At 36.1% G+C, this 15,762-nt stretch overlaps 1 protein-coding gene across 1 annotated transcript; it reads right to left on the minus strand.

Annotated features, from left to right (window-relative positions):
- Positions 1-4,403: 4,403 nt before the first annotated feature.
- On the minus strand, positions 4,404-8,326 carry LOC112012133 (uncharacterized). The gene is made up of 4 exons (XM_024044513.2): positions 7,263-8,326; positions 6,716-7,135; positions 6,576-6,623; positions 4,404-6,053 (listed from the first exon to the last, which is right to left on the minus strand). Exons 1-4 carry the CDS (start codon positions 8,305-8,307, stop codon positions 4,570-4,572), a joined length of 2,997 nt encoding a protein of 998 aa, XP_023900281.1. The 5' UTR covers positions 8,308-8,326; the 3' UTR covers positions 4,404-4,569.
- Positions 8,327-15,762: the final 7,436 nt, after the last annotated feature.

Raw genomic sequence — 15,762 nt, forward strand, 5'->3', positions numbered from 1 at the left:
AAACCATGATGGCAAATTTTAAAGGCTTGAAAATGGTTGAGGATTTTTTGGGGCAGTGAAACCATTATGGAAACACGTTGGCCCCAACATGCAGGGCTACGGGGTATTGGTTAGCATATACCACACGACCGACTAATGTACCACTAGTGAAACATTGAAATATTTGCACTCGATCATGATTTATCATTCATACTAGTTAGACACCAACAATTAATACTTGATTTTCAAAAAAAAAAAGACTTCAAATCACATTTTATTTAACAATTTGGTAGAAATAGATCTTTGGCAAGTCTATGAACTTTGAAGATTCAATCTTAGAAATTGGTGGGAAATTTTTACTCTTGGGATGTGTTTTTGAAGTTGGCAGGTAATCATTGTTGTACTAAACTTTTTTTTTTTCCTTTTTTCATTAAAGAGGGTATCTATACTTTTTGAGTACTCAACTATTCTTTGAGTGCGTAGTCCCCCATCCCGCACATAAGGTCTTAGAGCACTTCTAAACAACTCCCTTTGAAACCCTAGGATAATGCTTGGGGCATTTTTGAGACATGATTTCCATTAATGTCACTCTTACCATGATTGCTTGGTTTTGGACTTTGGGGTCATATTATCGGTTGGTCTTTTAACTCTTATAGACCTTTTCTCTTATAAAAATAAAAAATTCTTAAAGATTTGTTCGAGTGAGTTATTCACTTGTCCTAGTCTACATAATATCATATAGGGTTTTACTAACATATGCCCTTAGGGCATACATTAGTAAATCATTCGTTCCAATAAGTTTTTCACTTGTCTGCATAAATTATTTTTAAAAGTAGATGATTAATATATGTTTTAAGGGTATACATTAACCATGACATATATTCGCTCAACAGTGCAGGAGGAGCATAACGCTCAACAGTGCAGGAGGAGCATAAGTTTTGACCTTAGATTACCTAAAACAAACGGATCAGGGACCTATTATTAACTGGGCACTTACAGGCTCGCGGGCTATATATTATTTTTGCCAAAATAAAACAGCAATGAAATAACCATAACAAAATATGTCTCAGCTCTCAAGAAAGCAAACATCTATTTGACTATGACATTTGAGTGACATGACAAAGAAGCATTCTCGTTTTTGAGTTTTTCCAACTCAAACAACTTTTGTTGGTTTAATTAGTTTCTATACGTTAAATATTAGCATTAATACACCATGTTGAATATGCTAGTATGGATGCGAAAGCGAAAACATAAAGTATAAAATACAATAACACATGAGGGTTACGTGGTTCAGCCTAACGGCCTACATCCACAGAGGAAACCCTGGCTACATCAATAATATATTAGAGTGTAGTACAAATCCTGTGTTACAATGAATCATAACATGTGTATATATAGTAAACTAAACCCTAGACTAATAGACTTCTAGTACAAGTAGGAGACTTGGCTTGCACACAAAGTAGAATTAGGTTTGGGCCTATACTAATGGGCTAATATATCTCTAACAAACACGAGATCTGGAGCCCAAAAAAAAAAAAAAATTCTAAATTTGAGAATTTTAAAGGCAACAATAATTTCTTTTGATGCATATATGTGACCAAGTTTTTGTTAAAAAAAACTGATAGATGATTAAAATAAATCATAAAATTTGTTTTGAATTTCTGGAAAATTTTAATAATTGTATTTTAATAATTGTATTTTAATTTAAGTAGTATTTTATATTTCTTAAACCAGAAATTTACCTAGACTAAATTATTTTAATAATTATAGAATCACATAGCGTTAATCTACTTGATGCAACTGTAGAAAGTAAATTTTATTGTGTAGTACATGATCATGCTCTAGCAATGAAGTTGAGGGATTCACACAATACACACTTTATTTCTTCTCGTTTGTAAATTCATGGCATTCATTCAAATGGCTTCCTAACAATTTGAAAAATGCATTTATGTCGTTATCCATAAAGAAAATAACTTACAAATCTGATCATGCATATTAATTCAACTCACAACCCTCACAAAGCTTTGAATTGGTCTGTTATCTAGATCTATGTCATGTTAAAGCAGAACTTTTAGACCAATTTTTGCATCATTGTGAGAAACTGATATTGAGATCCTGATTCATATTTTAGAATGTGATTTTACGAAGTAAACTGACTTTTATTTATAGGCACGATAATTTAGTTTAATAGGATAAACACCAAAGTTACCAGTGTTGAAAGTAAAGTTCAATCACAATTATAATTAATTAGGTATTTAAATTAGGAAATTCTAGTGGTTGAAGTTCAATCACACAAGCACCGGTTGGTCATTGATAATTCATTAAAACTAGCAAGAAAACCCTAGAAGTCATTAAGCCTTTAATAATAATTATGCAGCAGTTGATGAAGATCTAATTTGATGTAAGTTCTTCAAAATTCAATCTCTTCATATCATTCCTTATCTGTAATTGTCCTACTTCAAGCAAATCCAAGATAGAAAAAACACAATCAATTAGAGTTTCAAGAGTGTGCCCACAATTACAAAATCTCTATTAAGCATCTCTAACTTAAGATGTAAATGACTTTAGGGTTTTAGAATAGCATTGAGAAAGAAAATAAAATCAAAGAGAAAAAACTCAGCAATTTCAAATGTGTACATGAGACAGAGAGACAGAGAGAGAGAGAGAGAGAGAGACTCCATGGCATTGTGTTATGAAGGCAATAAATTGGTAAGAAAGGCTTAGAGCTTGTGAAACCAAGAATATTAGTCTCAAAACTCTTGAAAAGATTTAGGCGGTGATTGGTAAGGGTATTTAAACAACATTTTTTGTTGTTTAAACAACATAACACGTATTTTTATAACACTTTTTCACTCACACCTATTTCAAAAAACTTAAACAACGTTACTAGAACAATATTACCAAATGAGTCCTTATTATTTTGTATAAGTACCTTAAATTAAGGGGTTATTTCCTCACAAAACTTCATGAAATACATTAATTAATATGTGTGTGTGTGTGGGGGGGGGGGGGGGGGCTATTAACAATTTACCTATAATATTAAATTACAAATAAAGTATTTTCTAATTACCTTTCAATTTTATAATCCTAGCTTTGACTCCATGGTTGTCTATGCAGTCACTACAACGCATGCGAAAAACATTTAATATGCAACAATCTTGTAATAAAATGTGAGTTTTATTAACGGATATCTTAAGAATATAAGTTTAATAAAATAATTTAATAACTTTTTATGTAAAAGGAAAAAAAAAACGTATTTTTTATATTTTTCATAAAAATTAGTATAAAAAATTTAGTAACTTTTTATGTAAAAGGGAAAAAAAAAAAAAAAAAAAAAAAACACAAATAATTTTTAGACAGTTTTTTTTTTTTTTATATTTCATAAAAAATGGTATAATTTTTTTTAATTGGTTAATTAACAAATACCCTAAAAACACCCATTAATCAAACCATTAGAATAAATGTTAGAATAAAAATCTCATCTCAATTTTTTGTTCCACTTTATGCAAAAAGACTGTCTTAACAAGTGGCACAACTTTTACCACAATTAGCACAAGTTGAGTGGTGAAGACAAGTTAAGTGGTGAAGTTATGAACTCACAATACTATTTCCGAATCACTCACAACTTGTAAAGTAAGCTTGCAAAATTTGTGCCACTGAACCTTTTGGCCTTATGTTTCACTTCAACTAATCATAATTTGCCACATTTTTTTTAAACAAAAAATAACTAATTTAAAATGAAAAGGTAATTACATTTTCCTCTGTTGAGGTTTGAGAAAATGACACTCCGTCCCAAACTTAAACTGAAAAAACACTTCTCACTCAGTTTGACCAAACTTTGTTAAGTTAACATTAAAAATGTTTTATACTAACCTATATTTGGATTTGTTGTTGCAAAAATTTTGGTGTTTGATAAACTATGAATTTTAATTATAAATTTATAAGTTGTGTTTCTATAAATCATGGATAAACTTTGTCAAAGAAAAATTTTATAAAAATTTAGAATATTCTGTTATTAATATAAATCAAAAAGGCCAAAGGTCCGATTGATAATGTTGATCTAATAATATTATTTTTATTTTTTTAAAAATATATATAAATAAAAAAAATGTGTAAAAATAAATATAAAATTATTTAAAAACTTTTGCTTAAAATATCATTCGAAACAACCTTCAAGTATTCAAGTAAAAAAAGGAGTAATGAGCAAAAAACACTATTACAGTTGAGCATCAGTGTATTAATTGATGATTTGACTTGATGGAACAAACCCTACAAATCTAACAAATCTAGAACTAACTTTACCCGGCATCAGCCGCCATTTCTCCCCCAAAATCCCAGACACCAATGCCCCCCACCTTTAAAAGCCAGAACCTTCCCTCCATTTTTAAGGTATCAAAATAAAAAACAACAACCAAATATATTAACGCCCTCCAAAGCCACAAAAACAACATCTACAACAATCAAAAAGTAAAAATATATATTAAAAAAACCTACCCCACATCAATTAAATACCCCTTTTTTTTCTTTTCTTTTTTTTAATCTATCCACCTATCAATCATATCAGTAGTAGTAGTAGTATTCAGAGATTTATCAGTACCCTCCTCCAGAAGAAGCTGACAGAGATGACTGCAGCTGAAGCAGGTGGTGGTAACAGTCGGCTGCAGTTGGCCTCTGCTCTGGGTTCTGATCCAAGCACCGATTCTGAAGCTCTCTCAGCATCTTTGGGACCCCACCCACAACTCCATTGCCCCCTAACCCACTTGTTTTTACCAAATACCCTACACCCCACACGTCCACTTTCACACCATGCAGCCCCCTTCCCATCTCTGGCGCGTGTCTCCCACGCGCCGCCGCGTCTCCTATTCCTCCAGATGCCGCCGCCGCCGCCCCGTGCGGGTATATTTGTGGTGCGCCCACTGCTTCCTCGAACCCGCAAACGAACCACTCGTTCTCTCTGTCGCTTCGCCGCATCACTTTGTCCCATCCCAAGTCTCTGTGCATGAAAGATAGGTCGTGTAGTGCTACCAAGGCTTTTGTCACGTACTTGAGTGCCTCCACGAGTTGGTCACAGTTTGTCGGCTTGAATTTGCACCCTCTTGGCTTGAAAACCAATGCCAAGTCTTTCTCCGATGATCGGAAAATGAATTCCGCATGTGGGATACGTTGGTCAAGAAAATCGTAGATTTCCTTCACTGCAGTCCATCTTCTTTTGCTTGAGAAAATTCTGGTCACGGTATTTGGAGTCATTTCGATGAAATTTCCATTACCCAAATCAAGTCTCTCAAAATCACTATAAGCAAACAGCTGCTTGTAATTCCCACCACTGTTGTTGATGTTATTGAAGCACCGATCAGCTAGCAATGGCAAAAGCCCAGCAATTCTGTAACATGGGACTAGGGCTTTGAGTCTCTCCACCGGTGATGATAGGTCTAGTAAGCATAAATCTGTTCGGATAATGCGGTCTTGTGCACGGGTTAGTGCACAAATTGTTACCAAATAACCAACAGCATAGTAGCCCAAAATGTATGGAAGATCCCTGTACGTCCATAAAAGCTTTTCAGCAATTGAAGATGAGGGGTCCAAAGCTTCATCCCTTGATTTATCAGCTTCCTCACCTCTCCATAAGCAAAAATTTCTAACAAAACCCGTCACGTTAGGCCATTGATCCTGCAACATCTCGGTCGACGCTGAAGAGGGTTTTCTTATAACAACCATTTCAACTGAACAGAATTTAGACACAATCTTATTGATGCAATCATCCCAAATGCCAATAAAAGAGTCTCTACTTGTAAAAGTGGCACTGCTAATGCTAGGGTTAGTTCGGATAATTGGGCTCAGAATGTCGTATATGAAGGTTCTACAGTCTAATAACTCGGTAGAGATTGTAAAGAAATGCTCTTTCCCTAGAGGTAAGTCCCGATAAACATCTCTTCGCAGTGGAAAACGCAATTCTTCAGGTGGTGGTTCTTGTAAGTGTGATGAGAGCTCAAACAAGCTTGGTAGTGTTGGTGGTGGAACTCGCAGACACCCTACGTAATACTCAGTTGGATCTTGATATTCCCATGGAGGAATAGCTGCACCAACACGGACCGTAGAGCATATTGCACAGTGTCAAAAAAAAAAAAGTATATGTTTTGATGAAAAAAAAAAAAAAGTGTATGTTTTCTACGGAGAATGAAAAATCTAATAATATATAGCCCAGTCTAGTTTTACTCAAGGGCACAGAAAAATTCTTGATGCCAGGATACTTCCATAGTACCACATGGTATTTGATAAATTGGACCCCCCAATGAATGCGACCTACTAGACTTATAAAAGGGTCTCACCAATTCCTCAAAGAAAGTGCTAATGTTTACAGTTTTGATGGGACAACAGATGGGATTGATATCCTTCAATATAACATACTGAATAAATGTTTAAATTATTTTTTATACTAAACAAAACATGAATTTGTACAGTTGATGTAATAACATTTGAATAATCCTAGTATTGCTCTTTTTTTAGTCATATCTAATAACATGATACTATCGCTTAAGACTAAAATATATATTGGGAAGTTGAACATATAGCAAGTTAAGAAATTAAATTCCACTTACATCTGATAGAGGGTTCAGTGAAAGGAAGCTGGACTCTCTCAGTGAAGCCTGGCATGAGTAAGAGATTAGTTAGATTCCTAGATGATGTAATAACTGTAAAAGAGGAATAATATTTGACTAATAACAAATTTTATTTGTACCAGAATAAGCTGTAGAGGAAGCTTTCCTCCTGCCAAAAACTTTGACTTGTTGTCCAGAAACGAATCTATCTACAGAGAAGCCTTTAAGAGGCCCATCTTCAAAGGTTTCCATGTTGCAAGGGACCGTGGAATCGTCAAAGAAAGTAAGCTCATCTGCATTTAAAAAGCTTGAACCTTGGAGCCTCACCCTTCCTCTATGGTGCTCGCCTTCTTCAGCCCATAAGCTCACTGATTCTTCCCATGTCATTCGTATCTTTCCAATTCGACGGAGCTCTTTAGATAATGAAGAAGATGAAGCGCCTACAATGTCTAGAGGAGACTCAAACCCTAGTAAGGTCCCTCTGGTACCATGGAATAAAGGTTCATTACCACTGGTCATAACCAATTGTTTTGCCCGAGCTGCACAGATAACAAAACAGCCTTATTTTGTAGTATAGAACTGTAGAACCTAAGTTTTCATTGACAAAACGCATAATAATCCTGGAAACACGAACACGCACACGCACAATGGAAATTTATACTTGATTTTTCTATCGTAAATGCAAACCTGAGAGAGGGAGTTCATCGTCTTTGAATGGAGGAGGTGGAGGCAAAGCTCTTGTCCCAGTGAGAACTGTTCGACTATCATCCCCAGCTACAATTCCTAAGCTTCCTCTACTTTGAGATGATCTCATTCTAGAACCCATGAACTGTGAAAGCTCTTCAAAAACTTCTTCATCAAACGAAGCTGGCAATCGATGGAGCTTCCTTTCATAAGGAGAAAGCCTAAAGTAACTCTTTCCAACTTGCTCTCTCTCACCCCCTCTTTCCCACTCGTACACCTTCCTGAACTCCCCCAACATATTGTCCCACTTAGTCCCAGCAGTTTTAGCATCCCTATTGACCCCATGTCTTTGAAGAAAATCAGCTACTTCTTTATCTTTATCTGCTCTAGTTTTACCTCTACTTTGACCACTCTCTAATTGCTCTGCTCTTGAAGATGAGCCAGACCCTATATCAGATCCACCTTGGTATTGAATCCTCCAAGCTCTAGCCAACCACAACATCTCGTTTGGTTTCCAAACTGGGCTCACATATTTTCCTTTTCTGAATTGATGATGAGCTTGCTCTCCCTCTAACTTGTCTGTGTCTTGGCCAGAGGCAGCAGACATAGAAGGCATAGGAGAGTGAGATGGCGATGAGGCTGTGTCTGAAGAGGAAGCGGCTGTTGTGTGGTGTTGCTGGGTTCGTGGGTTGGTTGCGTGTGTGGTCGGTGATGGGCTTGATTCGGAGCTTAGCATAGCCAACTGGGTCTGTTTTTGTTGTGAAGTTGGAGAAGGTAGAAGCTTCCATTGCCCCGTATACCTAGGTCTCTTTGGATTCACAGCCTCAAATTGTTGCTCAAATGGTGATGATGTAGCACCACTTGGAACATAAAGAGGGACAGAGATGAAGGGAGAAGCTCCTTTAGCAACAACGACCGGAGGGGACTGTTGGTGATGGTGTGGCCTTGACTCTGTCGATTCCTCAAGTGGGTCTTTGGGAGAAGTTGAAATTTGCTTTTGTTGTGGTTGTTGTGGTTGCTTCTTGGTTGTGTCTCCCTTATCACCCATAATTAACAAAAGGGCCAAAAAAGACTTTCTCGCTAGAGAGAAAACTTAGATAAGAACCAGATTGAACTAGTTTGGTTATTGGTATTTATGTTTGTTTTTCTTGCTAAAACTCACAAGGTTTATCAATGCTTTTGGACTTTAGATTGTTGCCATACATCCAAAAGAAAGAGTCGCATATGAAAGTATAGGGATCATAGCCAGTTTAAAGCAACTGCAAAACAAAGAAAAGAAGTAGCAGAAAAAGTCGTGGGTTGTGGAACTGCAATGATTAAGACCATTCAAGTTATTAACCAGTTAATTAATTGAACCTCACAGAAATCTTGATGTGTCATTTTTGACAAGAGAGAGAGAGAAAAAAATTGCATGATTAGGGAGCGTCATGATTGTACCTGGACTGAGAAACGCGGCTCTGAGAATTAACATTGTATTTGTTCAGGGGTATTCAATGTTGTTGATGGCTTCGTTGTTTTGGAAGGAGAGAAATAAATAAAAAATATATATAAAAAAAGTGAGAAAATTCCTCGAGTTCCTGCGCAGAGTGAGGAAGTAAGTCTGCAAGTGGAAACTGCGAGTGTGAAGGAGAGTGTATTTTGGTTTCAGAGGACGATGTGGACTGTTCGAATCGATGGCTCTGCTCCAATTACTCACTTCATGACCCATGAGTCATCACTTAAAGCCGTGCTTATTTTTGTTTGATCCCACTCTCTTTATCCATCTCGGACAATTTTTTTTTTTTTTTCACTTTATACTCTATAGATTACAATTTGTTTGAATTTACTTAATTATGTAACAATCATGTCATTTTGTTTGAATTTACCTAATTATGTAACAATCATGTTGCTTGGTAGAGCATAAAATCAAACATAAGATTTGTATTTCTCTCTCTTTTTTCTTAAGTTTGGTATTAGTACAATATTAAGAGCACTAGTATTAGAAGTTTTAAAACTCCCAAATTGTTATTTAATACCATCAAACCACAAAAAGTGAGTATTATTCGAAGGACTGTTCTTAAGATAATTTATATTTCAGCTATAGTGAACTCTAATTTATAGACTTTACTGTAACATGGTTGGAAAGTTATTTTATTAATTTTTTACTCTCTCTTTCTGTCACTTTTTCATCTCTCTCTCTCTCTCTCTCTCTCTCACATATTGTGTGGTGGTAGCATGATGAAGGCATAGGTCAAGTGATTGTGGTGGCGTGGGTAGGTGGTTATGGCAGCATGGGTTAAGTGTTTGCAGCGGATGTGGGCTGTGGATCACGTGGGTTGTGGGTTGCTACTAGGTTTTGGGGTGGTGCAGTGGTGGCGTAGTCGTGGGTCGTGATGGCATGGGAGTTGTGGGTTACGTGAGTTATGAGTTTTGTGGTATGGGTTGTTGTTGGGTTGTGGGGTGGTTTGGTGATGGTGGCACGATGGTGGCATGGTAGTTGTGGGTTTGGTGTCTAGTGTCTAGTGTGGGTTATAGGTTTTGGTGGGTATGTGGTGTGGTGGCAGCTATGGTGGTGGTGGTGTAGAAGAGAAAAAAATATGGTAGTTTGGGTTTGAGTTTTGGTTTGGGTATTGTGTTTTGTTTGGGTTTGAATCCAAGGCTATGGTGCTGGGTTGCTCAGCGATGGTGGTGGATGGTTGAGAGACAGAGAGTAAGAGAAATAGAGAGGAAGAGAGAGAAGTGAGATATATATATATTATACTATTTTATTGTATAGGTTATATTATTTTAATGTGTTATATGTAAAAAATAAAATCTGGAATATTGGGTATATTGTAAAGTGAGATGGTATAATAGATAAATTAGCTTTTTAAATGGTAAAATAGAACATTTTTTGTGATCTTGGATGCTAATGCTCTAAAATAACAAATGTCTTCCACCGAAATCAATAGGTCAAGAATTTCTTGCAACTTCTTAATACAATTTTATGTTTTGTTTGCTTCATTGTAAAACGTTTTCAAATATAAAATGCTATCAACTTATTCAACAATTTTCAAGTGTTTTATGTTACCTACAATATTTCAAACACAAACCATCAAATCCAACCACAAACTGCCATATCGGCCTAAAATTGACGCCTCCCAACTAGATTGATGCATCCCAATCACCATCAGAGAAAGAAGGGAAGGAGAGTGTGGCGGTATGCTTTGTAAAATGTTTTACCTACTTTTTCTAGTAAAACATTTTACAAATTTTTATAAAGATTTTTCAGTCAATATAAAATATTTTGAAGTTTGATCAAATTTTACAAATAGAGCATTAGTTTTCATTTTGGATAAGTTATTTCATTGATTTATTTATTTTTATTGCTGTATTAAACTAGAGTTAAACCTTAAAAAAAGAAAATATACAGTTTTTTAAAGAATAGTGAAAAGTAAAGGATACTACTACATTTAGAGAATTTTACACACGAGGTGAAAATACCCTCATCCTAATATCTAACTTGTAGGTTTTTTATTTTTGTGGGGGGAGGGGTTGGTTTGTAATGCTACTTCTTTGTGACTTTAATAATAGCTTATACCTAATATGCCAAAAGCCTTCTACCTTACCTGAAACTTTCTAATATTTTCAATAGAAAAGTTAAAGGTTGAAGCATAGGCCTAAAACATTAGGTCACATGTTAAAGAATGCTTGCTTGTGGAACTCACTAAATCAATTTCTCATGATAGGTTCGGCCACCTCATGCGCCACATCATCCTGAATGTTTAGCCACGTCAACATAATTTCATCAACGGCGTATCATCATGCTTGGATCGTGGTTAGCCAACTTATCATGGCAATGCAACAGCCCCTTATATTTGCATTAATCCATTATTCGTAATCAAATAAAAAACATTGTAGGTATTCAAATTCACTTTTAATTCTTTATAATGCAATAGGATAATATCTAACCAAAGTAGCAGTCCCTCTGTCGCTAAGAAAGTGAGTTTTCTCTGTTCTCTTAGATAGTAGAAGATTAGTCCCTTCTTTCTAAAGGAGAGTTTTGTTCTCTAAAGGTAGCAAGTTTACCTCTAGAGCTTGTGGGTTTTTTTTCTTGTGGGTCCTCTCTTGTGCCAAGGGTGCTTGTAGAGCTTGTGGGTTATTTTTCGGGGTACGGGAAACAGAATAGGGTGGGAGGGAGTTTCTTCTCATCTACTATAGCATGGAGGATTCATCCAGAGATTGGGGAAAATTATCCTTATCCAATAAGGAAGAGAAAGGGTATGTACTTCCAAAGGTTCAGCGGAAAAATGAGTTTATGATTGCTGCGAAGATGATCTTTGTCCCTGGTTTTTATGATAAATCGGGGTTGGAGAATGACAGAAGACCGGGGAAGGGGGGTCACAGTAAACCAATGGTGTCGAACAACAGTGATACGGCAGCACAAAGGGAGGAAAATTCAAATATGGAAACGAAAGAGATTGGGGAGGCATTAATGACAAATTTGAATCATGATGGGGCGACAGTTAAACTTGTGGAAATGGCTCCGGAAATAAATGGGGCAGCAAATAATATAGAGAAAATCTCTGATGTTGATAATGGCATATCAATTATGTTATAGCAGCAGCGTGTTTCAGGGATTCCATTATGGACAGCAGTAAGGAATTGGTTGGTAATAAGTCAGAGAAGCATATTCGGGATCTGCTAGGTGGATTAGTGATGACTCATGAGTTTAGGTCAGTTAATATGGTCAATATTCCAGACAAGGAAAAAAGCGCAACAACAACAATGAAGGGTAATGAGCCAGTTCAGTCCGACCAGCCTCCACACCATGCCATTTGGAAACCACCTCCATGGCCAATCCTAAAGGTGAACTCTAATGATGCGATTTTCCGAGAACAAAATTCTATGGATTTTGTTTTGGATATAGGAGGTGGATTAGTGTTGTTTTGGAGATCGACTACTGATGTAATTATGGAGGGTTCGGGCACAAATTATATCGATACAATGTTTCAAGAAGAAGGTAGGGTAGAGATTGGAGTGATCATCCAAGAATGCCAAGGAAAAGGCTTGGCACACATGGTCGGAATCATCCCTCTCCCCCTAACTATCATAGAGCTTGAAACTTTGGTTATATCGAAGGCTTTACAGTTTGATGCTGATCTGAGTTTGGAAGATGTCACCCCAAAGGGAGTTTCAGAGATTGCAATAAACGCTTTGAATGCAAATTCACAGTCTTTGGAATCCTTTGGTTTACTTAGTCGTGATGTTAAATTTTTTGCAAGTTTATTTCATTGTATTAGGTTTACACATGTTCATAGAGAAGGATTGTTGTATTATCACATTAAGAGAAACAACAATGGGGTTGCTCATAGTCTAAAAATGCATTATGCATACCAGATTTTCAAGTATGGATGGAATATGTCCCATCTCATATTGGTTCGATTTTACAATTGGATGTAATTAAATTTTATTAATAAAATCCATCAGTTTCTTTCTCAAAAAAAAAATAATAATAAATAAATAAATAAATAAATAAAACATTGTATATGAATAATGGAAAACTTATCATAAATGTGTTTCATATAGCATATTAGATCCTCAAAATTTTAATGTAATTAAATTTTCTTTTTATTGTGAATTGTATTAGCTATATTGTATTAATTTGGATTCAAATATGGGCAATCTAAATGGAGACATTTAGAATGTAGACTAAAATCCTTGCAGTTCAATTGGTAGGTACATAAATGATGTTTTCAATGAAAACATTCAAAGTTCAAATATCTTATCTCCCAAGTTTCCAATCATCAAACTATAAAAAAAAAAAAAAAAGTATATATATATATATATATGTGGGGCCATAGAATTTGGCGACCCCGATCGATTTCATAATGAGCCCAAGGCCCACGCAGAGGATGAAGGAATGTCTGAGGACAAACAAAGAAAGCCCAAAGTGCCAAGGAGAATAGCTAAGGATAATCCTGTCCTCGGTCAACCAAGATCATAGAAGGGAAGAGTGGCACACCATCAAAGGCAGCCTCCCAAAGCATCCCAAAAAGAAGGACGAGTACAACGGACCAGCCATGGGAGCATGGTGGAGGAGCAATTCATGGAGAAACCGTCACCTCTGAATTAAATGCCCACAACTAACGTTTTGGTCGCATTAATGAGGAAATAACCCCTGAACAGTGCTACCTTGGTTGCTGCAACTCACAGAAGGTTTGGGAAGACGGCTGATGGGACAAGCACTCGAGTAATGACCTGCATTGTTAACAAATAGAGGGCTAAGATCAACTAAAAGGGAGTATATAATGTAAGAGATTCCCCAAGGAGGAGGATCAGAAAAAGGGGGGAGGAAAAGGAAACTCAGTAGCCATTTCTACGATTTTTGAAGTCCTTGTAATCAAGCACCGAAGAAGTAATAATAATTGCAAGCTCCTCAGATGAAGGCCTAGGACAGAATTTCATACTTTAAACCCATGTTCTTGTTATTCAAATCAACCCATAACTGTGCCTAGTTGTTGTATCACTTATTAAGACCTAGCTCTTTGGCCCACTCTCTACAAATTCATTGTACTGGGTCCACTGGGTCAAGATCCCATTCATTTTTTGGCTTAGTCCGAAAATCGAGACCTTACAATATGTGTATATATATATATATATAAGATTTGCTTTACTTACCAGTTACCAAGTTGTTGAGATATTAACCAAATCTTTGGGATGTTATCAATTTCTACATTTTATGTGGCAATTGGCAAGTTTTTTTTTTTTTTTAATAAAGATAATTACAATATGCTGCTAACTCCGCAATTCAAATCCTTTCTCCCCTAAACCCCTAAGCACTTTGTGTATGGAGAAGTGACAACTAGCAAGTTAGCTAGTAGATCATGATATTCACTCTCAAACTTAGGGCCTGGAAGTTTTAAATATATTTTATAAAATTTGAATTTGAAGACGAGCAAGCTATAATTACAAGATCAAATCCAAATGTATATATGCATTTTGTCTTAAGTTAGTAACATATTGTTTTTAAATTTCAAACCTCATAATGGATTACCATTTTTTATAAGTAGATGACTAGCTAAGAGGAGGAAGTGAAGTTCGAACCATTAACACCCCAAAGTATGAAATTACAATTTAACTCCAATCTCAAAGTAGTTTATGTCTATGACATACATGTGTCCATCATATCATTATGAAAGAATAATTAAGGTTTCCCAAATTTATAATTTTAACTTTGAAGATTTGAGATTTCCTTGCTTAGTGTACTGTATGCAAGCTGGTGAAAGTAAACACAAGAATGCATCAATTGAAGATAACATCCTAATCCTCCACATGGATGTCATTGAGTTTCAAAAGAAAAGAATTTAGGAAGGGAATCCATGCCTTTGTCTCGTGCCAACAACGTGGGTATCATTGGAGGATAAAGGGTACATAGTCTAGTATGGACACCGAATACTACGATGAGAGAGAACCTAGCTCCCTTTGGTTAGGTGCTGCAGAGTGCCCCTCATTGGCTCGTACAGGCTTGGACCATTACTCAAGACACGTGTAACCTTCTCCATCTTTGTAGCTTCTCCCTCTTCCTCTCTGGTTGTCCTTTAACGAGGTACAAAGCCTCCTTTCAGCCCACTAGCTTGGCAAACATGGCTTTCTCTCTCGTCCAGCTGAAGGTTAGTACAACAATAGTTGTCCTAGGGTTTACGGTGAGCAATGAGGTTAGGACATCTGTCCTTCTACAACTAGCAACATTCCTCGTACTGTAAGAGAAGAATGTTGCTGAGCATAGGAGAGATCCAAAAATCTGAGTAGGGAAAGGAGAGAAGAAAAATAGCAATAGAGAAGGAGAGACTATGTAGGAACACCGTGTAACACTTTGTTTTTCCTTAGTAATATTACATAGTTTCTCAAGGATAAGGACACAAAGTCCTTCATCTTGATGTGGTTTTTCATCCCTATTCATAGGGTTTTCCACGTAAATACGTTTGCTCTGGGGCGGAACTGTTACTTGAAGTTAAGGGAAAATAGTTTTAAAATCTTAAGAGGTTCAAAACTTTTCTTATCATTTTTATTTATATTTCAATTCAATTTCTATTTATGTATCTTGTGGCTTATGATTTTCATTTTTTTTTTCTTTTTAATTTATAAAGGCAATTGATTACTGTTGATGAATACATTTTCTTGTTACATTGGTATGTTTAGTCATTTGATTATTTAAAGAGGAGCTAAATTTGATGCCAAATGTTTTACTCTTGTAGCACAATGCCACATTGCCACTTTAAGGACAAGACGCTGAGTCCTTTTAAAAAAAAATTATTTTTTATACATGTGCATTGCAAACTAGAAAATTTTTGTACACTCAAAAGGATTTAGAAAGATATGATGCTCTCATAGTACTTTGATTTTTACTTTGAGTGGTGATTCAAAGTAATAGTTTAGTCTCCCCCCCCCCCCCCCCCCCCCCCCCCCCCCCCGGTCTTAGCATTAATTGATTGTGATACCAGAAGATGGAGGGCAAATATTGTTAAGTCACTAGTTTTGCCAT

Source organism: Quercus suber, unplaced genomic scaffold (assembly GCF_002906115.3).
Source record: "Quercus suber isolate HL8 unplaced genomic scaffold, Cork oak 2.0 scaffold_657, whole genome shotgun sequence".
NCBI lineage: Eukaryota > Viridiplantae > Streptophyta > Magnoliopsida > Fagales > Fagaceae > Quercus > Quercus suber.